This window comes from Eupeodes corollae, chromosome 1, assembly GCF_945859685.1.
Source record: "Eupeodes corollae chromosome 1, idEupCoro1.1, whole genome shotgun sequence".
NCBI classification, from domain to species: Eukaryota; Metazoa; Arthropoda; class Insecta; order Diptera; family Syrphidae; genus Eupeodes; species Eupeodes corollae.
Window position 1 is genome coordinate 147,994,045 of NC_079147.1, and position 27,250 is coordinate 148,021,294.

Consider the following 27,250-nt stretch of genomic DNA (forward strand, 5'->3'; position numbering starts at 1 on the left):
CAAGAATAATTCTTGGAGTACTTGGAAATTCTTCGCAATAGGCTGTATTCGTCAAAAAAGCTTCAGGCAGGGATTGAACGCAAGACCACTTGCTTCACATTCCTACACACTAACCATCACGCCATGGGTTTTACCATAGTGAGCCATACTGTCTTTTTATACAAGTTTGGGAGATAATACAATCACGGCATTGTGAAGGAACTAGAAGAAGCAGAAGACCTGTGGAAGTGCGAAAGCTGGAGAGGCATTTGGATTTTGCCTCTAGTCGCTTGTTTTGTGTAGGTGGAAAACCCCAGATAAATTATTTTCTTACAGGAAGTAAGACTGTTAGGTTAGGTAAATGGGCTGGCTGGCTAAAAATTAAAATTTAAATATGAAAACCTATAGATTGTTTTGCTCTTGCTAATTAGATAAATCTTGTCAGGCTATTTCCTGAAATGTCTACCAGTTCTTCAAGATTATTGAAGAAGAGTTTATTTCATGCAGCACCATCGTTGAAACCTGTTTTACAGCTTTTGTCACTGCCAATACCTCGGCTTGAGAGACACTACTTTGATCAAGGAGTGTGAAAGATATATATTGAGGTAGGTTGTGAGAAGTGTTTGAAGTCCAAAATGAAGTCAGACTGTCAGAAATTTTGATTTCATTGATGATTTGTAATGTGAGCAGCCTTGACAGGGATATGAGGTACATGATGGAATTTGGCAACATACCTGAAATATCGGATTTCGCAGATGATATGTGCTTGCTATATTATAAAAAAATGTATGTTCATCAAATGACAAGGGGGATGGACAGAGCAGATGAAATCGTGGGGCTGAAAATCTATTAGTGAAAACCTTAGACGTTTAGACTCGGAAACTCATACTCATTCATTCCAATACACTTTGCTCAACAACTTGTAGAAAAAGAATGGAGTTTTAAAATATTTTGGAATCACTACTGAAAGTTGACCCAAATAAGATATCGCTAGACGTATCGGAAAATCTTAGGCTGCATTTCGGATGTTATTTAATGGTGCTGTTAGCACCAACTTTTTTAACTTAAAGGCAAAGCTACGACTGATCCGATCAAACGTCAAAGCAGTAATGTTATACAAGAAAATGACAGCAGCAGTTACCAGGAAATTAATGAGCTTTATTTAAAGGTGTCTACGAAACATCTAACGGGTTTTTGTCCCAATGGTTTATCCAACAAAGAATCATATAGGATTACGGGTCAGAAAACCCATTAAGACTATTATTCAAAGGGCAAGAGGATATGTCGAAAAGGTTATGATTGAATTGCAGCAAATGCTATGGAATCCGAACACTCACCAAGGCAGAAAAGTAGAGAGGCCAAGAAGCTGTCGAAGAGGAACCGTCAAGTTTGGGTAAGACCTGGAGGGAGTTTAAACATATCGCCGGAAACCGCACACGATGGAACATCGGAGTAGTTGAGACATCATGTCCAGCTAGGTATATTCCCATGGACTTTTTAGGTCTAAGTACATAAGGTTTTGGTAAAAACCGACATAATTATTATTATAATTGTAATTGCATATCGTAGTTCTTCTGAAGAACTGCGTTTTCAAAATCGCTTATGCTTACTGAATTATCAAGCTCACTATTGCTAAACCTTATGTTCACGGAAAAATGTTTCACTCTTTATCTATTCTCTTTTTTTAGCTCCAATTCTATTTAGACATTCTTGAACGCAGTGTGGAAAATACCATCAGTATTACTTTTTTGTCCAGTATTTGTCACTATGGCAATTATTTGGTCATATATATAGGGTGGTCCTTATCTGGTGTTACAGTAGTTATGGGTTATTTTGATATTGGCAGCTCTAATTTGTGTGCAAGTAGTTCGTAAGGCTGATGGTGTGTAAGTGCCAACATTTGTAATTTCACAAATTCTTTAAAAACAAGTTGTGTTTAGACCTCTATCGATCATTAATTGTTATCATTGATGTGACAAAGTGTTGACCAACTAAATGAATCACTTAAGTGGTTTCGGCAAAAAGGATGAAAAATAGAACCAAATTGTTATGGAATTTTTTTTTTAATAATAAGAGCACACTCAAGGGGATATTATTACCCTTATTATGCAGTGTAAGCACTGTAAGAGGAAAGAGGGTTTGAAAGGCGATTTCGCTGCACATTGGTTTTGAATTCCTGAATATTACAATACTGAGAAGAACAAAGTGTGGTAAAGCTTTCCACATTCGCATAGTACGGCTTAAGAACGAATCTCTGTACTTGACAGTACGACCGAAGTTGGGCTCGAGGGTATATTGATGAGCATGACTAGAAGCGCGAGTATTACGGTTGAACTATTTAAGAGGAGGAATGCAGCTGGCTATTTCACTAGAGCATTAAGCTTTAAAATAACGGCAAAAAAGTAGCAGACAAGAAACTTTATGACGATGTTCAAGCGAAGTAAATGAACTTATGATGATATTATCATCTATCAATTTTAATGCTCTACGTTCAATACTATCCAAGAGGCTTAAGTAAGTTGCAGGAGCGCCAGCCTAAATATAGGAGTTATACTCAAGGTTTGGACGTATATTAGGCTGTTAGATAACAGCCAGATCAGAAGGGGTGAAACATTTCTTGCATCGCCTAAGGAAACTGAAGCACTTGGGGAATTTTTTGGGACATGTGATCGTTCCACAAGATTTGATTATTGACACACATAACGAGAATATCGAGACTTTCAGGCTCATTGATGCAAGTGCCATCCATGGATAATGGCAAGGGGGTATATTTCGCTGTAGCGATACAAGACAGCATTGTTTTTCGAAGCAATAAACTCCACGCAGTTTTTTATTCCATATTGTAAAATGCTGTTTAGGTCGGAATTTAGTGAGATTATCATATTTTGTCGTTGCAATTCTACATCCGAAGAAGAATGGCGTGAGTCTGAAAACGAATATGAAAGCTAAGAGTACTATCGTCAGCGAAATAATGTATTCGATTAGAAGTTGCAGACAATAAATCATAATTAAATATAAGAAAGAATGTTGGATAAAGAACAGACCCCTGAGGTACACCAGCATTAGTTTTGAGGTTTTCAGACTCAAATCCATCCAATATTACTTGTATTGAAATATCCGAATGGTAATTACTAATCCAATGAAGCAGGGATTCATAAAAACCGAAAGCACGCATTTTTGATAAGAGAGCCTGATGCTAAACCCTATCAAATGCTTTTGAAATATCAAGTGCAATAATCTTACTTTCTAAAAAAGGATGTAAAGATTTGCTCCACTGTTCGGTGAGATGAACCATGAGATCACCATCGGAGCTATTGCTGCGAAAGCCGTACTGCCGGTCATTAAGAAGCTTTCGATCTTCAAGATATTTCTTGAGCTGATAATTAATAAGCGTTTGCATGACCTTGGAAACAATCGTAGTAGGTGCAATTGTACGGTAATTAGAGGGTGAGGAAGATTCGCCTTTTTTGTGGATGGGCTGGACAAATGCGGTTTTCCATCCGCTCAGAACGAGGCCTGAGGAGTAGAACAGAAGAAAAAGCTTTCGCAGTGGTTTTGCAAACGTTCAAAAACACCTCTTCAGAATAATAGCGGGGATACCATCTGGACCAGTGGATTTATGAATATTGAGATCTTTTAGAACTCTTGACACAATACGAGTTCAAAAAAAGATTGGTCCCATAGAATCACTAGCTCGCTCAAGTATAGGCGGAGTCATAACACTCACTGGCAGCGTAGAGTTGGCGGCTTTAAAGAGCTAACAAGGGAGTGTCATTGACAAAATGACAACAAGCGTAGGAACCCAGGAAGAGGAAGAATTCTTCATGTTTTTTACAAATAACCAAAAATGTTTACTGCCTTTGGGACATTGCAGTAAATGTTGACGTTATTTTTGGTCATGTATAAACTGAAATGACGAAAAGGAAATAACATAAAGATAGAAATGAGACCATCAAATGTTTCGACAGATTTGATAGAAAAGCGACCATGAGAGTATTGTATGTCAGTCTTGGCAGTTTTGGGTCGTCTTTCAAAAAGTAGTACAGTACCCGTAATTTATCAATTTTTTAAAAGGTGAGCTCATGAATTTAAGATCCTTGTGCCCAAAAACATATAATATAAAGTGTTCATTCAAGAAATTGAAATTGATAAAAACTAAAAAAAAATGTCATACTGTATTAAAATGTTTTCAACAAATGAAGTAAGCACTTTTATAACAAGAATTGCACTTGGAGAATTTGTCAATTCCTTCAAGAGGCAGTACCCGTGAAAAAACTTTGGATGGCATAGGCAGGGCTCGAACCCAAGACCTCTGGCATGACAGTCCAAATCACTAACAATCATGCGACGGGTACTACTAAGACTAACATATCTAAAAATAAATATAATGAGCTAGTAATTGAACCGGTTTATCAATGTTTTACCAAACTGAAATTGATTTGGAGCCTCCACAGGATTCAAATAACATTTTAAACCATAAAACATACGTAGGAGATTAACTTTTGTAGTCTTAACATTCCAACTACTCTATGACTCCATTGCGAAAATGTAAAATTGATCTTCGTTTAAGAAGTCATGCCGAAATACAAATATAATGGATACTAAATGACCAGATGATACTTGATTGGGATCCAGAAAATGGATAGCTAAAACAAAGGCCTTTCATGATGCACTCCACATTAACAATTCACTTCAAAAATTACATAATTAAGGTCTTAAGGTCTTTTATCGATCAGTTATCGTTACATCGTTAAGTAATAACTTTTTTTATGTCAAAAGATGACAGTTTCAACAAAGACAGTTACAGTCTATTCAAATTGAAACCTCTTATACACATCGACATATTGTATGTTAAATCCTTTCTAAAAGGATCTGCATTCCTTAAATAACATAACACCCTGTATTTGAAATGTACGGATTATGGGTTGAGTAAAAAAGAAAAAAAAAACACCCAAATGCCATGCAGAATTTTCAACTTACCACACGTATAAACAACCTTAAGGTACATGCGGGAATTCTGTTGACATGGTGATCCAAAGGTATTTGCGTCTGCTGCTAGGTTGCATCTCCTACGGCCGTGACAAATTTGCATAACTGTCTCTGTAGCGTATGAAGCTAGGCACGCTAGATTGCAAAAATAAAGGAAAATTTTGAAAGTATGTAACCCTATACAAATATGTACATAGGCTTTATTATATGTACATATATGAATATGAATAAAGGAATATGTACTTTTTGTGCTGAAAATATGCATATACATATATGTACACATGAGTGTCATAACAATTTATAAAGTTATGTTTGAGGGTATTATAATAGTCAACTTACTTTCCTCTTTAACACCCTGGGGTTGTGGACACTGTATGCTCTCGTATTCAGTCCGACCAAAGCTGGCACTATAGACAGCAATTCTTGAATAAGGATTGCACTCTAATTGGGCTACATCGTTGTGACAGGCTACCTTACTGCGAAATTCATCTGAAAATATAAAATGAAGAAGTCTTTAGTTTAAGAGTTGATGGTAGAGAGATAGGATAGCACACACACAAATTTAAGGCAATTTAGTTTTAAAGTCAACAATTCGGATATTGGTTAGACTATGCAATGGTATTGTTAGTGTTGGGGCAGGGGTTGGGAAGAATTCCTTATGTTGCAAGAATGCTATTTTATTATGTGTCAATATTCACAAGTTTCAAGAAAGTTTTGAAAAGTAAACAATAACAAACCAAAGTTATAGTTTCTTGAAATGTCTTCTTATTATTTTTGTTTCTATGGCTAAGATAAGTATTTATGAAAATCATATACGGTTACATCATCGTCTTTGGCAGGTCAACCAAAAGTGACTTTAATTTTAATTGAATTGTGTGTTTTTTTCTTTTCAAAAAAACTCATACTGAATTTTCTCAACTGACATTAGCTGCAAACTCTATTTTAGGGTTCTTTTTTCTGGAAAATTGTATCAATATTAGAAAAAACAATAAAACCTTATTGAATTTTCTACTTCCCAGTGTCTTGAAAGTAATTTAATAAATGTCAATAAATCTTAGCAAAGTCACCGCATCAAAAGACAGTAAAATTGAAAAAAAAATATTTTAGCAATAAATTTAAACAACTTCATTTCATATTGAATTTTCTGCTCGTCTCGACCATCAAACCAATTTATTTGGCTTTACAACATTGTATAGATACGAACTTAACTTAAGCATCAGGTCTGCAGGTACAAACATACATAGATATTTTTTCATCTATATAAACTTATGACGCAGCTCATATTAAGTGAAAGAAGCTTTGGGCATCAGGGTGTAATTTAAAATTGATTAATGTTATATTGAAAAGAAACACAAAGCTGGCTAAATCCAAAAAGGAACACTAAACAAGACACACACACACAAGTTCCAAGCTCAGGAATTTAATGTTTCAATCTTGTATTTAATACAAATAAATTGAATAAAAGATAATTTTTCGATTTATTGGTTGATTTAACATTTGGTATGAAGATACAGAGAGTGGAAATAACTTCATATTACATTTGACTAGGTTTGTGACTTAATGTTATTTTTAATTTATTATGATTTTTTTTATGTTTTTATAATACTTTCTGATATGGAAGAAGTCTTACACGAGTTTGATTTAGGTACCATCTTGCATGGATAAATAGAGAAATATATTTTTGTATTCATAACATTTAATTTGAATTAATATTTATTGATATTTGATTTTTAATTGGAAGAGAGATTTTTAATCTGCAAGAGTGACCATTTTCTTAACTATTGTGACATAAAACATACAATTCAAATTTTGGATAGGATATTGTTGACCTTCTTATATAATTAAAAATAGCAAAATAAAATACTTAATTAGTAAAAAGGACTTTTAGCAAATTAAATGCCAGAATGTTGAGACATAAGACTTTTGAATAGCATGGAAAAAATGATAGTCTTTTCTTAATCAGGTGAAACAAATTTAATGAAATTTATAAGCTTTAAAAAAGGGTGGTGTTTTAGCTATTACTTTTTTGGCAATACTGGTTTAAATAGCTGACGAACGTTTCGAGTTTTGTTTCACTGTCAAAAAACTTTAGTTTGGTCTATAATTTAACCATGAATCGGCTTACAAACGAACAACGGTTGAAAATTATTGAATTTTATTATCAAAACGGTGCTCTGTTAAGAAAGTTCATCACGCATTTCTTCTATTTTATGGTCACTTTAATCGACCCACTGAAGCGTCTATTCGGGCTATTGTGGCTACATTTCGCACAAAATTTACATTGTTGGACATTGAACCACCAACACGCTTACGTAGAGTTATCGCAGTTGTATATGCCAGTGTTAATGACGACCATCAATTATCGATTCGGCGCCGGCCGTTTGCAGCAATTGGGAGACTGCTACTTAACAACGTGGACAATTTTGGGGAAGGATTTAGGTGTGATGCCTTTCAAAATACTGCTGGTGAAAGAATTGAAGCCGAACGACCTTCTGCAATGTACAATTTTTGGTGAATGAGGTCTTGGAAAGTTGGCCGAAGATCCAAGTTTTTACCGAAAAGTTGTGTAAGTCGGAAGGAACTTAAAATTAAGTTGGTAAGCATACAAGTCTTAGTGGATGAATTCTCAGTACAATTCTTCACATTGGTAAGCAGTGACACCTAGACGAACAGTCTGAAAACAAAAAAATTGACTTTCTTCGTTAAGAGTTCACTAAGCAGACTTTATTTCCGCGCTTCTTTCTTTGAAAATCAAGAACTCTCCCTGACCAGACGTGACAAACTAATTTCAAAACGATTTAATTTTGCTAATTATCTTATATAACCTTACTCGTATATACGGTCGAAATAAGTGACAAATCCCCGAGAACAACCTTACTATCCACAAATACTTCCAAAGAGAATTTCTTTTCATTTTTTCATACATTGGAAAATAATGGAAACAAGTGTGATACGTGCGCGTACTTGTGGCCGGTGTCAGCCATCGGGAAGAGAAACAAAATTCATCTTGCCCATTTCTTTTTCACATGAAAAGTACAGTCGCGACACACTAAATCCATTGATTTCAAGAACCTGGATTGGATTCCTTTTTTTTATTTTTTTTTGTGGTATTGGATTTAAACAATTTGTACTTTAGCATGTAAGTCGTACGGTCCATTGGCAGCAGGTGTAAGTTCCCACCCCACCGTCGAGCTAGCTTATGGGAATAGCAAGCATGCCGAGCCACACCTAGCTGGCCAAACTTTTTTAGTTAGTAAATTCATAATTTGGATTATCCTGTGGTTCTAGGTTAGAAGATGGGTTTTTTTGTCATCTAAAAAGAACTAACTAAAAATCAATCCGTTACAAAGTACTTAATGGGTACGTAAATAAGCAGAACTGTCGATTTTGGAGTAAATAACAGCCAGAAGCATTGCAAGAGTTACCAATGCATTCAAAAAAAGTCGCACTTTTGTCTGCTTTATGCGCTGGTGGCATCATTGGAACGTACTTCTTCAAAGATGGTGCGAATCGTAACGTAACTGTGAATGGTGAGCGCTACAGTGACTTGATATCAAACTTTTTTTTTTGCCCAAAATGCAAGAGCTTGATTGCTTGATTGTGGTTTCAACAAGACGGTTCCACATGCCACACAGCCAGCACGCACAACTATAGACTTATTGAGAGGCGAGTTCGGTGAACATTTTATTTCACGTTCGGGACCGGTCAATTGGCCCCCTAGATCATGTTATTTAACGCCTTTAGAAAATTTTTGGTGGGGTTTTGTCAAAGCTCTTGCTTATACAGACAAGCTCGCTTCAATTGACACATTGAAAAACAATATTGAAACATTTATTTGTGATATACTGGCCGAAATGTTGGAAAGAGTATGCCAAAATCGGACTAAGCGGATGGACCCTTTGAGGCGCAGTCAAGGTTAATATTTTTATGAAATAGTCTTCAAACATTATATTATATTTACCGTACTGTCGATTAAAATAAAGATTTCATGTATTTTTCTGAATTGCATGTTTTTTTGAAAATCTTTCATATAGCTTTTAAAAAATCATCCTTCACAATTTAAGAAAATCCCACAAATAATATTAGCATGAAAGTGCATAAAGTAACTGTATTGAATGATTTCATGACTGAATCAACTTTGATAAATGAAAGCCTACAGATAAATACGACTATTTTTTGTATCCAGTAAATATATATTTAAATATATCTTACCCACTGCACGTTTTTCTGCATTCCCATATAACTTAAACAAAACTAACAAAATTTTACTAAAAATTATGAAAAGAGTGCGTATACGCCTAAGTGTACGTTTCTTGATTTTGGGCATATTTGTACCATTTGTTTCCACCTGGTAGCTATGCAATTAACAACAAATTAAAAATTACCCGGAAAAGTTAGTTGAAATTTTACTGGAATTCATGTAATCTCTTATTTATTGTTTCTTCTTTTCAACGAATCTCTGAAATGTTTTGAGTTACCAGATCTTTGAAATATTCATACCTCAGTTATAGTCCATAAAAAAGGTTCCAAATAAAAAAAAAGAGGCTGGGATGCGACCCACACTGATAACTTCCCATCCCGTCTGTCGATTTGATTGCTTAAAAGTTTGTCTATATGTACTCGTATCAATTTTTACCAAATTTGCGTACTATTTTTTGTAGATTTTATTTTTTATGAAAAAAACGGACTGTTGAATTTTTATATAAAAAATACTGAATATGGAAAACAATATTTTCTGTGAAATAAAATAAGTTTCAAGACCATATTTTTAAGTTTTGAAAAGCTATTTGAGTCGAAAGTAAATTTTTACCAACTTTTATACATTTTTTTTAGGTTTTTATTTTTTGTAAGAAAACTGTCAATTCGATTTTTTTCAAACTTTAAATGAATGTTGACAACAAGATGCTTTGAAAGATAAAAGTAAATTAAAGCCAATATCTCAAAGTTTTGAAAAGATATTTGAGTCGAAAATCAATTTTTACCCACTTTTATACATTTTTTTTTTAGGTTTTTATTTTTTGTAAAAAAAACTGTCAATTCGATTTTTTTCAAACTTTAACTGAATGTTGACAACAAGATGTTTTGAAAGATTAAAGTAAATTAAAGCCAATATCTCAAAGTTTTGAAAAGATATTTGAGTCGAAAATCAATTTTTACCCACTTTTATAATTTTTTTTTTAGGTTTTTATTTTTTGTAAAAAAAACTGTCAATTCGATTTTTTTCAAACTTTAACTGAATGTTGACAACAAGATAATTTGAAAGATAAAAGTAAATTAAACCCAATATTTCAAAGTTTTGAAAAGATATTTGAGTCGAAAATCAATTTTTACCAACTTTTATAATTTTTTTTTTTAGGTTTTTATTTTTTGTAAAAAAAACTGTCAATTCGATTTTTCTCAACATTCTTCAAAATGTTGAAAACAATATTTCTTATAAGATAAAATAAGTTTGAAGCCTAAATTTCAAGTTTTTGAAAAGATATTTGAATCGATATTCAATTTTTACCAACTTTGAGTAATGTTTTTTTTTAGATTTTTATTTTTTATAAAAACAAAAAAACATTATTCTTCGTTGCACAAAATTGTTTTAGAGATGAAATTATATTTCAGTCGTAAAATTTTGGAGGTGACAAATTTTTTTTTTCAGTTTTATTGATTTTTAAAAAAAACCGTTATATTGTTTTTTTCAAAAAATATACCTGTTTGGTATCATGTTACAATATATTATATAAAATTTAATTCAAGTCTCTAGCGTGTTTGGTTCGTAAGATATTTAGGGTTAACCAAAATTTTCACCTTTTTTTCAAACTGCTATAGTAAAAAAACCACCCACGCAATATTCTTGAGAGCCCTTTCTGCATCTTTCTGCCTTATTATCTGTATAACAAAATTTATTTGAAGTCGATATCTCTTCTGGTTCTTGAGCTATGGACGACGAAAAAACGTCGCGAACGTACGGACGTACAAACGTACGTACACACGCACGCACAGACATCTTTCTAAAAATCTTTTATTTCGACTCTAGGGACCTTGAAACGTCGAGAAATGTCAAAATTTTCAATTTGACAAATCGGACCCATTACAATAACTTCCTATGGGAAGTTAATAAAAAATTAAGTTATGAATTATTGTGCTAGAGCGAAATTGTCTGTGAAATAGTTTCTTTTAATTAATCTTCTGTTATGTGGACTTGTGATACAAACAAATCTACAGTAAGTATAAGTATAATTCTTTATCGCTAATCTCTTTGCATGTGATGTTAAAAAAATTGAAATTATTACCTCCATCCAGAATTCTAAAGATCAAACAAATTATTTGATTTTAAAAAATTGACGAATATAAGACAATTTGTTTTACACGCAAAAAATGTAATATAATAAATTATGACTTTATGTTGAATTCGTCACATTTGAATCCTTTTACTGATCACTATAAAATATATTAAAAAAGCATACAAAACACTTGGTTTCGTCAGAAGATTTTTTCAAGAGTTCCGTAATCACTTTAAACAAAATAAAAAATAGACTGGGATACGACCCACACTGATAATTCCCAATTTTCCAATCCTGTCTGCCAATTTGTCTTTCTTAAAAGGTTTGCAGGTTTTCGTGTATTGTTAAAAAAGCTATCAGTTAAACAATTCTAAAAAAAATTAAAATCATCAACAATATTTTGAATATGATGAAATAGTTTGATTTCAAAATCTGTAATTGCTAACGAGATTTTTAGTCGAAAAACAATTTTTTACAATTTTAGTAGAATTTCTTAAAAGTTTTTATTTCTTCAATAAACAAATACAAATTGGATGAATGAAATAAATTTGAAGTCAATACCTTCCATTTTTCACGAGATTTGCATACTATTTTTTGTAGATTTTATTTTTTGTGAAATAACTGACTGTTGGATTTTAATAAAAAAAATTTGCTGAATGTCGAAAAATTATATTTTCGGTGAGCGAAATTAGTTTGAAGCCAATGTTTTTAATTTTTGAAAAGATAATTGAGTCGAAAATCTGTTTTTAGCAAATTTTATTAATTTTGTTTAGGTTTTTATTTTTTTGGAAAAAAAGTGTCAATTCCATTTATCTCAAAATTTTACCGAATGTTAAAACCAATATTTCTTATAAGAAAGAATACGTTAGAAGTCATAATCTCAAATTTGCGAAAAGATATTTAAGTCGAAATTCAATTTTTACCAACTTTGAGTATTGTTTTTTTTAAGGTTTTATTTTTTATAAAAAAACTGTCAATTCGATTTTTCTCAATATTTTACAAAATGTTGAAAACGTTATTCTTTCTTGCACAACATAGTTTTTGAGATAAAATCATTTTTTATTCGCACAACTTTCGAGGTGACAAATATTTGTTCAGTTTTTTTTATTTATAAAAAACCGTTAATTGGATTTTTTTTAAATATACTTGTTTTGTATCACGCTACAATATATGGAATGATGGCATTAATTTCAAGTCCCGTGAGATATTTGGGTTTAACCAAAATGTTCACCTTTTTTTTAGACTGCTGTGGTAAAAAGCCTCCCACGCAATTTTCTTGAGAGCCCTTTCTGCGTTATTATCTGCATACCAAAATTTATTTGAAGTCGATATCTCTACCGGTTACGTAGGTAAACATGCACGCTTATACATCTTTCAAAAATCTTTTATTTCGACTCTAGGGACCTTGAAACATTGAGAAATTTTCAATTTGACAAATCAAACCGATTACAATAACTTCTTATTGGAAGTTAAAAAAATACATTAAGTGGCTCAACAGTCCGTCAAGCACTAGCGCCTAGTGATTTAAAACTCTCAACCATTCCTGGGATGGAGTGGATGAGAGTTTCTAAAATCAGCAGAATACGAACGGCTGATTTTAGAAAACACTTTTCATTAGAAGAATTACTCTTGGAAAATTTATCAATTTCTCGCAAGAGACAGAACCCGTGAGAAAAATTTGATGTGTCACAGGCAGGAATCTAAACCAAGACTTCTTGCATAATTGGCCTATGCACTAACCATCAGGGCACAGGTAAGGTAGAGGTAATCTATATACTATTATATATAGTGAAGTTCATATAACAAACAACCTAATTGGCAGAACTTAAAGTGAATACAACTTCTGAATCTTTGTGCTCAAGTTCGTTCGACAAATCAAGCGTTTTATGTTAAATGAAATAAAATGAATTCTTTGCCGATATTTCACCTGTCTTCATACACGCCCAGCCCAGCACATAATTTACATGATTTTGTGCTGGTTAAGTCGTTTTTCCTTGATTTTCTTTTAATTGAATTAATTTGGCTGTGGAAATTATGTTCTTTTTTTTAAGATCCTTGTGGATCGGATGAAATGTTAGGTTGTGTGAAAATTAAATTGAAATGGGTGCATGCATAGAGTATGTAGGAAGTATACACTCACTGTACAGACGAAAAACATAGCGTGTTTGAAATGTTATGTTGGTCGGTTGGAAAAACAATTGCATCGGAAAACAATTAATTCGAATTTCTAATTGCATGCTACTACACCTACTTTCCACTACACCGCTTTCCCAAACCTACGTAGTTCATAGTTTTATATAAATAAAAACAATTAAAGTCCATTTCTTTCTCTAACTGTATTCGTGTGGTGCTGATGGGTTCTTTATTCTGTTTCTGTTTTCCAAGAAGTCTATCCTATAAATATGTATGTATGTATATGTATTTTATACCTTTGCATGTGTATGTTTGTATATTCCTTGATATAAACTTTTTTCTGTTATAAAGTGAAGAGCATTGGGTTTTGGAGTGTTATAAGGAAAGGGGATAAGGAAGAGAGGGAAGTTTTAAACGATATTAAAGAGAACTTAATAGGTAAAGTTTTTTTTTTGTGTTTTGTTGAATCAAAACCACAAGGAAAATAATTTCTTGAATGAAATTTCATTTCAAAAACACACAACAATGGTCAATGGCGGAAAGAATTAATTTTGCTTTCCATTTATTGTAGTGGCAAGTTAGGCCCGGAGAATGGACGTTGATTATTATTTGTATTTGTATTTCTTTTTGTTATTTTGAATGTAATTTTAGTTAGTTGTTTAACTCATAAGTTATAACAAGGCCAAGGTTTCAAAAAGTCGTTATTTACTTTAAGTTCAAAAGAATAAATGAATTTAATTAAAAACATTGTAACTTAATTATAATTTATTTGAAAAGTAATTTACTTTTAAGACTGGACCAATGGATTTATTTTAAAAGCCAAGTCTTATAGGTAAGAACGATTTGTTTTCTACAAGTTTTGATTTATTAACTTCCCATTTCTTGACGTTTTAAAGTCCCTAGAGTCGAAATAAAAGACTTTTAGAAAGATGTATGTGCGTACGTGTGAACGTACGTTCCTACGTTAGTACGTTCGCGACGTTTTTTGTCGTGCATAGCTCAAGAACCAGAACAGATATCGACTTCAAATAAATATTGTTACACAGATAATAATACAGAAAGATGCAAAAAGGGCTCCCAAGAAAATTGCGTGGGTGGTTTTTTTTACCATAGCAGTTTAAAAAAAGGCGAAGGTTAAACCTAAATATCTCACGAACCAAAGACGCTGGAGACTTTAATTAAATTTTGTATATAAATATAGCGTGATACCAAATATATTTTTGGAAAAAAAATCATATTAACGTTTTTTTTTATAAATCAAAAAACTGGAAAAAAAATTGTCACCTCTAAAATTTTACGAATAAAAAATGATTTCATCTCCAAAACAATTTTATGCAACGAAAAATCAAATTGACAAATTAAAAAAAAAACAGTACTTTTCAAAAATTATATAATTATGACTTCTAATTAGTTTTAACTTATAAGAAATATTTTTTTCAACATTCCGAAAAATATTGAGAAAAATCGAATTGACAATTTTTTTACAAAAAATAAAAACCTACAAAAATTAATAAAAGTTAGTAAAAATTGATTTTCGACTCAAATATCTTTTCAAAACTTTGAGTAATTGCCTTTAAACTACTTTTAACTTTTAAAAAATATTGTTGTCAACATTCAGCAACATTTTGAGACATTTGACAATTTGTTTTCCTTTTTTTAAATGAAAACTTAAAAAAATTGGTAGAAATTTATTTTTACTTCAAATATCTTTTCAAAAATTTGAGATTTTTGCTTTCAACTAATTTTAACTTATAAGAAATACTGTTTTCAACATTCGGACAAATTTTGAGAAAAATCGAATTGACAGTTTTTTTTACAAAAAATAAAAACCTAAACAAAAAATAATAAAAGTTAGTAAAAATTGATTTTCGACTCAAATATCTTTGCAAAACTTTGAGATATTGGCTTCAAATTACTTTTATCTTTTAAAAATTATTGTTGTCAACATTCAGCGAAATTTTTAGAAAATTCGAATTGACAGTTTTTTTACAAATAAAAACCTAAAAAAATTAATAAAAGTTAGTAAAAATGGATTTTTGACTCAAATATCTTTTCAAAAAATTTAAGATTATGGCTTTCATATAATTTTAAGTTATAAGAAATATTATATTTCAATATTCAGAAAAGTGTTGAGAAAAATCAAAGTGACAGTTTCTTTTACAAAAAATAGAAACTTAAAAAAAATCGGTTTTCCAAATATTGATGTCAGCAAATTTTTTGGAAAAATCGAAATGATAGTTTTTTTTTAGAAAAACTAGAACCAAAAAAAAAAAACAATGCTTAAACTTGGTTAAAAATTTACTTTATATTTAAAAAGCTTTTCAAAAATTAAAAATATTGGGTTCAAACTTATTTTAGGTATGACAAAATCAACATAACGTTTATATGAAACGTTTGTTAATTCCAATTTAATTAACCGAAGAACTATTAAAAAAATTATGTCACAGACGAAGGTTTCGAACAAATTAAAAATGGGACGATAATTCGCAACAAAATTTTTTGAACTTTTTTATGGGATGGCATTGTTTGGTATTAATATTTAAAAAATTTTGGTAACTTAGAACATTGAAGTGATTGTTTGAAATAAAATATAGGAAACACAAGACAAACATTTTGTCAACAAAAATGGTGTTATTCTATAAGGACCAAGACTGAAATATTCATTAACTTTTAAAGAACCTTAAAAAATTGATTGAAGTAAGATGACTGAATTCTTGTGTATTAGAAGATATAACAGAACAGGCTTGCAGTAGAAGAAACTTCAAAGACATTCGTTAAATAATCTGCGAAGATGTTAGAAATCAACTCTTGAAAATGGCTTCAAGAATCTTGAAAGATATTATTAGATGGATATCTGTCAACTTTTTCTTCACAACTAACCCATTTCCAAGAGCTTTGAATCGTTAACCATTTAGCTGATTCACAAAAATAATGAAACAAATCTTGATATAAACAAAAAGTTAAATCTGATGTTAAATTAAACCTTTAAGCTTAAAATTCTCAGTTGCGTTGAAAAGAATAATCAAAAAATGATAAGTACAGCAACGATGCATCACAAAAAAGGCAGAATCGGGAGTAGAATGACGATATTTTTTTCAAAAAAAAATTTAAAGAGCACTGGCGCCCGCATAGAAATTTAATCGCATGCTTAAATTTTATAGAAAAGACGCCTCCATGGGCACATCTGAAATAAAGGAAAAAATGTTTTAATTGTTTTTCTTCAACCACCAGGGAGTTAAATGTCTCATGTGCTTCTGGTGTTCTGCTTCTGCTTTTGCAGTTAAGTTCATACATAAAAAGGACTGCAGAGAAAACATGAATTCATATCCTTTTTTTTTTAAAGTAATGTTCATCAAAGATACCCGTGGGTGCTTCAACAATGCCGGTATAGAATTCACACCTTGCCTTTTTTTTGCACCCCATATACGAGTGTGCATTAAATCCTACCGTTTCTACAGGAATTCAAGGTTTTTATGAGTACATACATAAAAACCTTGAATGAGGACAAGGAGTAACATTGCTGACAAAAGCTGATCCTTGAATGATGAATGTAATGAAAGCTTTTGAGAATTTGTGCAGCATTCGATTGATTATTATTATTATTGTAATTTTACATGCAACAGAAAGTATTGTTGCTGTAATTAAAGGTGTCGTCTGTCACGTCGTCGTCGGATGGATTATGACGTATACAATTAAGCTATGAATCTTTTGATATTGTTTTACATGAATATAATTGTTGATGGATGGAGAAGACGAAGGATGCATTCATTAAGAGGAATTTTACTCTCTATGGGTTCAGTAATGTATACAAAATATGATTTACTACGACGATTCAGTGGAAGTTATCCGTTCAAAAATAAAAAGTATGTGATGTTGGGTTTGTTGTTAAGTTTTTCTTTTGTTTATAAGATTTCTGGCTTCATCAGACATTGCAGGTGGGAGATGTTTATAAAATCTCACGTATATCTATCGAAGCCACGTTATGCGAATTTCTGTAGGAATGGTTGAGAACTTTTAAGACAAATGATATAAAATGGTTTTAAGAGTTTAGGGTTTAAGAAGCTTCTTATCAGAAAAACATTAAAAAAAGAAGCTGGGATGCGACCAAGCTTGTAAAAAATGCAGTCTTTGGGGAAATTCAGTCTTTAATGACTTCAATAAAAAGATTGCATTAATTGATTACAATCACCACTCATTTAACCTTAAAAAGACTACAATCATTTTTGCATATAACCATTTAAATGCATTCAATTGATTGCAATCATTTAAAACTTCAAGCATTCTTTGAATTTGCTTAAAGTCTTTGCATTCTTAAATAAAATTTTACTACTCACTTTGGAAATTTTGATTTTAATCTCTTGGTTTCGGACATTTAAAATCATTTTCTGATATAAAAAATGCAAAAAAATACAAAGAACCAAAGTGATACAAGGACTTTAAGTGAAATTCGATTGAATACAAACGATTTCAAAAAATAATTGTAGTCTTTTTTAGGTCAAATGATTGGTGATTGTAACATTTGAAATTCCAATCTTTAGCTGAAATTAAAGAATACAATCTTTAATTTGAATTCATTAGATAATTTAAAATGCTTCCATTTTTAAATTATGGCTTTTTCTTACAAGCCTGGATGTGACCCACACTGATAAATTCACATTCAGCTCTTAGCATTCATTCCATTTATGGATATATTGGGGTTACAAAATGGAGACCTATGAATAACACCATTTATTTTATGATTTTCAGACTTGATAACATCCAATACATCTTGTAGGTAGTGTGAAATTCAACAAAGAAGAAAGTCATCAATACCGTAAACACGCATTTTCGATAAAAGACTTTAGTGGCAAACTTTATCAAATGCTTTTCAAATATAAAGCACCATTACCTTATTTTCTCCAAAAAGATGTAATGATTGTTCCAATTTCGAGATAGTTGCTTCTTTCGAATTTATTCATGGTATCACGTCACAATGTATATTACGCAGTTTTATTGAAGTTACAAGCGTTATTGGTTCGAGAGATATTTGGAAGTAACGAAATTTCTTATTTTTTTCAAAACTCAATTTTTTAAAAAGTTCTGTTTGCATCTTTTGATGCTATTACCTTTTAAACAAAATAAAAGTCCATATCTCTGACCATTTCTTACATTTGGTCGACAAAAAAAGTGTTCCTTTTATTTAAATTCTAGTCCTGAAACTTCGAGAAATGTTAAAATTCAGAACGATTTGAATAACTTAAATTTGGAAGTCAAAAAGTTTGAATCAATAGAAAAAAAAACCTTTGAAATCTCAATCTCGAAATCAAGTATCGCTTGAGTTCTAATATTACTCGTATATTTTACCTTATTAAATTTGAAAATTTTAAATATTTTAAATTTTTATATTTAAAATTAATATTTTCAAAATAAAAGGTCCACACAGTGCCAGATTCCTTCAATTAGAAATAGAATTTATGCAGTACAGGAAAAATATCTTAGGGTTAAACGAAATGCGATGGTTGGGATCGTAACACGTAACAATGTACTGCTCTACTCTGGTCATGATCCAGGAAACGCTAGAAAAGCTGGAGTTGGGTTACTCCTTATCAAAACAGCAATCGTGGGACCCCCTTGGGGAAAGGCTTATCTAAGCTAAGTTTCAGGGTCACCATTATACAGTGTTACGCACCGACGGAGCTCGCATCTGATGAAGAGAAAGAATGCTTTTATAGTCAACTAGAATCTACCTATGGGAGACCTCAGTGCTAAGGTTGGCAGTAACAACAACGGGCTAAGGCATGTGATGGGTGCTCACGGAGTTGGCAATTGCAATGATAATGGTAAGAGTTTCATTGACTTCTGCCACGCCATTAGCCTTGTGATTGGTGGTAATATGTTTGAACACAAACTCTGTCATAAAATTAGCTGGGTGTCGACGGACAGGCAAGCTTCTGCCAACCAAATTGACCACTTTACGTATAGTCGACGCTTTAGAAGCGGTCTCTTGGATGTACAAAACAGAAGAGGCGCCGATATGGGACTTGCCCGTGATCACCATTAAATGATAGCTACCCTAAGATTGCATACAGCTGCAGTTCGAAGATCCAACGAACAAATTCAACATCGCCTAAAGGATCCCACGACCCTTCAACAATTTAGGGACCACCTGTCACACGACATGAGAACAATCGGCAGCACAGTACATAACGATATCGAACACCATTGGAATGTTGTGAAAAATTTTTTCATTTCAGGTGTTGACAGAAAGTCGGTCGGAAAAAAGGAAGCAACAACACTTGGCACTCAGAAGAATCTTAGCAAGGATTAATGAACGCAAACAGTTAAGGACTCAAATAATTGCTGCACAAGAGGAAGAAAGAAACGAGCTAGAGTCCTCGTATCGCATGAAAAATAGAAAGGTTCACCAAAGTGTGCACCGCGATAAGCGTAACTACATCAACGCATTGGCGCAAGAAGCAGAAGTTTCGGAAACAGGTGCGACAGCAGGACCGTTTGCAGAATAACCAAAGAGCTGACCGGTACACACAGCTCAAAGCAACACCTGGTGAAAGAAGTAGACGGTACTGTGAAAAGTTTGGTGGAAGAGCAAGTCATAAGGTGGAAATAACACTTTTCCTCGGTTTTAAACCGAGAGTTTGCAAACAAAGTGCAGCCGATACCTTCTGAAGCTCCTGAAGAAATGAATCCCCGAATCCGCACAGTGTTAGCAATTAAAGCACTTACGAACAACAAAGCTGTAGAACTTGATGGAATTCCCGCAGAGTTTTTACAAGCAGCGCAAAACGTCATCAAGTGAACTGCTTCATCCGCTCATAAAAGAAGCCTGGACACAAGAAAGCTTCGCCAATGAGTGGAAGAAGGGAGTTATTGCTCCCAAAAAAAGGAGATCTTAAAAAGTGCGAAAACTGGAGGAATTTGCGTCCTTTGATACCGTTAACAGGGAGTATGTATGGTTAGCTTTGCTGAGAAGAGGCAATAAAACTGCATATTATGGATCCAAGTGCCACGTTTTGCACGATGGTAGGTTGTCAGATGATTTTGAAATCCGAAGCGGAGTCAGACAGGGCGGTATTCTGTCACCAATATTGTTTTTGTTGGTGATAAGCGATGTACTGCCCTCAGCCCTGTCAGATACCGAAGGGATCCGATGGACTTTGACATAATATTTAAAGTACTTGGATTACCCGGACGATGTTCGCTTAACTTTTCATAGGATCATGGATCTCCATGAAATGAGAACATGTGTCGAGAGAGGGACGAAAATTAATTCCGGCAAAAAAAAATGATCAGCCTCGGAACCCGACCATCCTCTAAAATAAATATTTTCTCGCAACCGGTAAAAAAGTGGAGAGCTTTCAAGACAAGACAAGACGTCATCTGCTGCATCGGCAAAGCAAAAGCGGCGTTCGGTATGCTGTCAAAAATTACTCTATCATTTTAAGAACAAAGCTACGACTGTTTCGCACAAAGGTCGAATTTGTGCTTGTTCATGGGTGCAGCACTTGGAAGGTTACTTCAGCCATAACAAGAAAGCTGCAAACCTTCTTTAATAGATGTCTTCGTAACATCCTGATGATTTTCTGGCCAAACCGTATTTCCAGTTAGGTCCTTGTAGAAGGACAGGTCACGAACCTATAGAATCTATAATACGAAGACGTAAGTGGAAATGGATTGGACATATGCTTTGAAAAGGTTACGACTGCATTGCAGGCGAAGCAATGCAGTGGAATCCACACAAGAAGGAAGAACAACTGGGCGACCGAGAAGCACAGCTCTACAATTTTAATATTTTTAAAAATATAAATACTATTAATGAATAATAAATTTGTCATAAATATGCGAATATCCCAATTGATCACTTTCGAAGAAAAAAAAACCACAGACATAAAGTAAAAAATATGAATATAACGGGTGTCCCAAAATTAACGCAAGATTTGAATTTGCCGCCATTTGTGCAGTGAAGTGTTGGCAACCCTGAAAAAAAGCAATTTGACACCTAACAGTATAGGGTTATTAAAAATGGAACCTTACACGATAGAACAACGTGTCTTCGTTATTAAAGAATATTTCAAAAATGGTGAAAGCTGGCGGCTGCAGTTCGAAAATTTCATACAAAATATGGTCGGAATAGTGTTTTAACTTCGTCAACTGTGAAGAGATTAATTGAAAAATTCATGGAGACTGGATCCGTTGGAGACGAAAAAACCCATTGGGCGTCCAAAAACAACCCGTTCAAATGTGAATGTCGAAGCAGTGCGTGAGAGTGTTGCTGATAATCCAGGAACCTCAATTCGACGTCTTGGACAAGAATTGCAAATTTCAAGAACCTCTCTACAGCGTATACTCACCAAAGATCTGTGTCTTCATGCTTACAAAATTCAATTAACAAAACAATTAAAGCCTAATGACCATGGACAGAGAAGAGAGTTCGTTGAATGGATTATTGAACATCAACAAATAGACCCTAATTTTTCGAGCAAAATCATCCAACCGATGAAGCACATTTTCATCTTGATGGCTTTGTCAATCGCCAAAATTGCCGCATTTGGGGTTCGGAGAACCCACATGTGATTGTCAAAAAACAAATGCATCCACAACGCGTGACTGTATGGTGTGGATTTTGGGCTGGAGGCATAATTGGGCCATATTTTTTTTAAAATGATGCTGGTCAAGCAGTGACTGTTACTGGTGCTCGATATCGCGACATGATTACACAGTTCTTTCTGCCAAAAATTGGATGATATTGATGTGTCCAATATGTGGTTTCAACAAGACGGTGCCACATGTCATACAGCCCGTGAAACAATTCAATTACTCCATGAGACATTTCCAGGTCGTGTACTCTCTCGTTTCGGTGATCAAAATTGGCCTCCTAGGTCGTGTGATTTAACACCATTAGACTTCTTTTTATGGGGTTATTTGAAATCACAAGTCTATGTCAACAAGCCCACAACCACCGGTGCATTAAAGGAGGAGATTCAACGCTGCATCAACGAAATTCAGCCACATTTATGCAGAATGGTCATGGAAAATTTGAACAAAAGAGTGCGCATGTGCATGCAAAGCCGTGGAGGCCATTTGTCCGATGTGTTATTCCATACATAACCCTATCCTATGTACTTTACGAGTCAATACAAATATAACTATCAAAAGGCTAAAAACGGCGTTTTCTATTTAATTAAAATCTTGCGTTTATTTTGGGACACCCTTTACAATACAAGTATCAATCCTTAGGGTCCTCTTTAAATTACAAATCAAAAGCTAGAAAATAAATTCACTACCCATATATTTTTCAATACCCGCAGCCTTGCACCACAATCGCCTTAAAGTTAACTGGCACATCGTACAATCGTAACCGAAAGCAGCTTATCTCAATTTTCTTTGATAGATATTACATTTTCCAAAGTCGAGGGAGAAAATTTAATTTTATTTGTCTGTTCAGAAGGAATGATTTTGGAGTACTTGACTTGTGTCTCTCCTTACAATTTTTCGTACTATTTCCTTGCATTGCAACCACAAATTATAAATGAAGTTGATTTCCCAAAACTGAAAACTGTTCAAAAGCCTTAATATGCAAGAAATAAATCAATAAATGACAAAAGGCTTACAATGTTAAATTTCCTGCCCATCATGGTCATTGAATATGCTCAACTTGGTATTGTAAAAAGTTCAATCCCAACGATTAAGAACGGAATTGCAGCTAAATATAAACTCCACTTCACTCCATTCCCAAAACAGGATGGGTGTAAAAATGTATGTATGGAGGCACATACTCTTATACTCGTAGGTAGTGCCATAAAAGCACTGAATTGGTAAATAAAATATCAATTTAGCTCCACCAGTGGAACACTAGAGCCAGCATGAAACATGAAATAGTTATGACTTTTGTGAGGACTCACAAGTACTATTACGACAACGAATGAGGACGACGACGATGACGACAACGAAAACGACGACGGCCAGAAAAGAAAACTTTTGTAACTATAAACCAAACTAAGCTGAACTAAACAGTGCCGCATCGCGTCATTTATAGATAGTTAGCTCCAGACAGTCCAGCCAGCCAGACCTAAACATACATGGACGTATGTGCATATACATATGCATACTCGTATTTTGCAGCACAACCTATTAATGTTGCATTCGGTAGTCACGTACAAATGTCGTTGCCGAAAAATTCCGGCTTTTAAACGATTTGCCTATAGCTAAATTCTAGACTAGGCTATACCTACTTGGTTATCGGACCTACTCTTTATAACAGGATGCATTCGAAGGACTAACATTTTTCAAAAACTTCTACTGCAGTACATGATGATGTACGTACTTGATTCGCTTAGCCAGTTTCTGTGTCTCATAATATAATGTTGCTTCATCATAGAAGTTAGTTACGTTTACGTTTTCTGCATCCGGTTCTAAAAAGGAGCCAAAATGCAACTCCATTAAATAATGAAAAACTGAAGCAAACATCTCGATTCTTAAATTTTTCATCAAAAAGTCTTACCGTGCGTTACGCGAGGCACTATACGGCAGGGCTTAATATGCCAAATGACGTGGTCAAAATTTTAAATTCCATATTTTTCTATTTTTTTTTTAAACTTATTTTCTGGGAAGGTCTCCAAAATTAGAATATAATTTCTGATAAAAGAAACAGTTTCAACTTCAAAAACCTCGAACAACTAAAAACTTTTTGCATGAACTCGTAGGTACTCGTATACATATGGTTATAGAAATAGTTCTGACTTTTGACAAGCCGTTTGATTTGTAGTGCTTTGGTGAAGTTGGTCAATTTTGTTTTAGGATTAAAAATAAAATGCATGACAGGTTTGGAGCTCATCCGCTTGTTCTCTGTGTGTGTTAGCATTGCCATAGTGCAACTAGGCGTGTTATTTACAATTCGTGCTTTGTGTGTCAGAAAGAAATATGAGACGAAACAATTGATTATTTTTTTTGATGAAATTTTTTAAAAATATACAATTTTAAGTAAAACTAAAATAAATCACATAAATAAAAAACACATACAAATCACTATTTAATTGGACTTGTTGAGTTATTGATTAAAAAAGGCCTTGAGATTCAGATTTGATAAATTTGAATTATGGTTTTCATAAAAATTTAAAGCTTTTGCCGAACTTAAAATACTGTACATACGTTTCGATGTTGTTCCAAAAAAAAAAACATTTTAGTAACTGACAGAACACTACCATTATGATAACGAAGTTGTCCCCAATACTTCCCCAGGTAAGATTGTTTAAATGGGCTTACGATTGATGAAGTTATAGTCAAACTTAGATAAATGTACATCCCTTGTGATACCACTAAAGAATAAGTGAGAATATAATTGCTTAAGGGGGTATTCTGGTCTAGAGACATGAATTTTAGGTAATTTTTGAAGTGCTGTAGAAAAAAGCAAGCAAAAATTTTACCATCAATTTTTGTATACATTATTTATTCACATTAGAAGCATACAAAAAAAAAAATAAAAATTAAAAAAAAATAAAAATTCCGTTAGTTATCAGCTGATGGAGTGGTGCATCTCAAAAATTTGGTGCGTGACCATACCCACGATTTTAACTCTCCTAGAAATCTGAAATCAAAAACTAAAAAAGATTATTAATCTATAATAATGTCGTAATGTCTGCAACTACGGAAAAGTTACAAACATTTTTTTTTACAAAATGGCGACTGCCTAAAGAAAAAAAAATGTACCACTTTTTTGAACATTCTTCGATTTGATAAAAATAGTAGAAATGAAAATATGGGGATGGCCGTAGTTCCGGACGTAGACAAGTCCCTAAAGAAGACTCTCTTAAAATTTCAAGTAAATCGGTTCGGCAGAACCTGAGAAATCGTGGGTATCACATTCAAAAAGACAGTTCTGAGAAAAACGCGTTTAAAGTACCCCATTATGTCTTTGGCTGCTCAGGAAAATACTTATTTCTCCGAAAATAATTTGAATTTGGGAAAATCCTTTCGTAGACATATTCTTAAATAGTTAAACTATGAATATATGGAAAAAAATCGTTTTTTTTTATTTCTAGACCAGAATACCCCCTTAAGCTTTTAGTGTTGCTTCGAATTTTGAACTTAGACTTTAGACAAAAGACACTACACTACAATTGTTGCATAAGAAACAACAACAAAAATGGAATTCGTGAAGTTAACGAGGATATATTGATTTTTAACTTTACATATTAAGTTATTGTAGTCGGTTCAATTTTGTCGAATTGAAAATTTTGATATTTTTCGACATTTCAAGGTCCCTAGAGTTTTAATACAAAATTTTTAAAGTGATGTCTGTTTAAGCTAGTGTACGTACTTGGAACGAATATATGTACTTTCGGGAAGCGTCCACTGGAAATATTGCCTTCAAATACATTTTGTTATACAAATAATAATACAGAAAGATGATGCAGAAAAGACTGTTAAAAAAATATATCATAGCAGTTTCAAGAAAAGCTATTTGGTTAAACCAAAACATGGATAAATATAATTTTTTGTTTCTTATAAATTCATAATTACAGAATAATAAAATATAAATATATACAATGTAATAAATCAAATAAATAAAAAAAATGGTGACATTCTGTATCGAATATACAAGGTATATTAATTAGTGTTGAATGCCACATCAAAAAAAAAAAAAAAAAAAAAACAATACAAAAATTGAAAATGAATTAATGGGTGGGGTGACCCTCTGTAAAATTTACAATAATTAAAAACTAACTAGAAAAATTATAAAAGAAAGAAAAAGATATGAAATTTAACCAAAGTACATACTTCAAAAATCAATCAATAAATTCATTATTACTAGCCTACATATTTTTAAAATGCAAAGAAAAGATGCAAGAAGGAACAAAAAAAAATTAAAAAATATTTAAATAATATGTATATACAAATAAACTCAATTAAACCAGAGTGTCAGAAATGAATGACTCAAAATTTGAATCATTAAAACCAAAAAGCCAAATTTTCAAATGTTTTATAAACAAACCAAGTGATGAAATTGCTCTTATAGATTGAGGAAGCTTGTTAAATAAACGAAAGGAGAAAATAGAATAAGAGTTACGAAATGCAGTAGTACGAAAAAAAGGTCCAGTGTACATGTTTCCGCGCAAACCGTAACTAGATATTAATCGAAAATTACGATTTTACCAGACTTCATAGAGAAAGTATTAAGCACTTTAAAACAATACAAATGGCGCAGAAGTAGAATTTTTAGGTCACAATATAAAGGAAAACTCGGTTGTCTACTCGCCTTGCGACAAATTTTTCTTAAAACGTATTTTTGCAAGACTAACAAGGGTTAAATTTTGTTTAGGTATGCACCACCCCAACAAGCAATTCCATATTGTAGCTTGGACTGAAAAATTCCATAATAAATTGTTTTTAAAAGATCGGTTAAAACGATACTACGCAAATAATAGAAATGTGCAAGTGTGCATCGAAGATACTGTCTCAAATTACTCGTATAATTTAAAAAATTCATTCTAGAATCAATAGTGAGCCCTTAACATTTAAATTTATCAACTTTTTCAATAAAAAAAGCTGCAGCTTATATTGTCAAAATAAGTAGGAGAACAATTACCATGCACACAGTTAAAACTCAGTAGCTTATATTTTTGACATTTAGGAGCATGAACATATTATTTTAGTTTTGGAACTCATAACCAAATTATGTTCCACAAACAAAATTCTCAATAACTCAAGATCATGGTTTATATCGGAAAACAGATTCAATCTACTGTTAGAGCCTTATGAAAAACCAACATCATCTGCAAATGCAGTTGGTCCCAAAACAGAACCTTGCGGTACACCTAAGTTAAGGTACTTAATTTCACTCCTAATCTCGTCCATTTTCACCCTCTGCGACCTATTCCCAA

The 27,250-nt window shown here is 32.8% G+C and overlaps 1 protein-coding gene across 1 annotated transcript in view; it reads right to left on the reverse strand.

Moving 5' to 3' along the window:
* LOC129945544 (uncharacterized) overlaps positions 1-27,250 on the reverse strand; it is a 492,154-nt gene that overhangs the window by 146,298 nt on the left and 318,606 nt on the right. Inside the window, exons 5-6 of the mRNA XM_056055356.1 lie at positions 5,308-5,457; positions 4,960-5,103 (exon numbers count right to left, since the gene is read on the reverse strand). Of these exons, the coding sequence (XP_055911331.1) occupies positions 4,960-5,103; positions 5,308-5,457 (294 nt within the window). The remainder of the gene's footprint in view (positions 1-4,959; positions 5,104-5,307; positions 5,458-27,250) is intronic.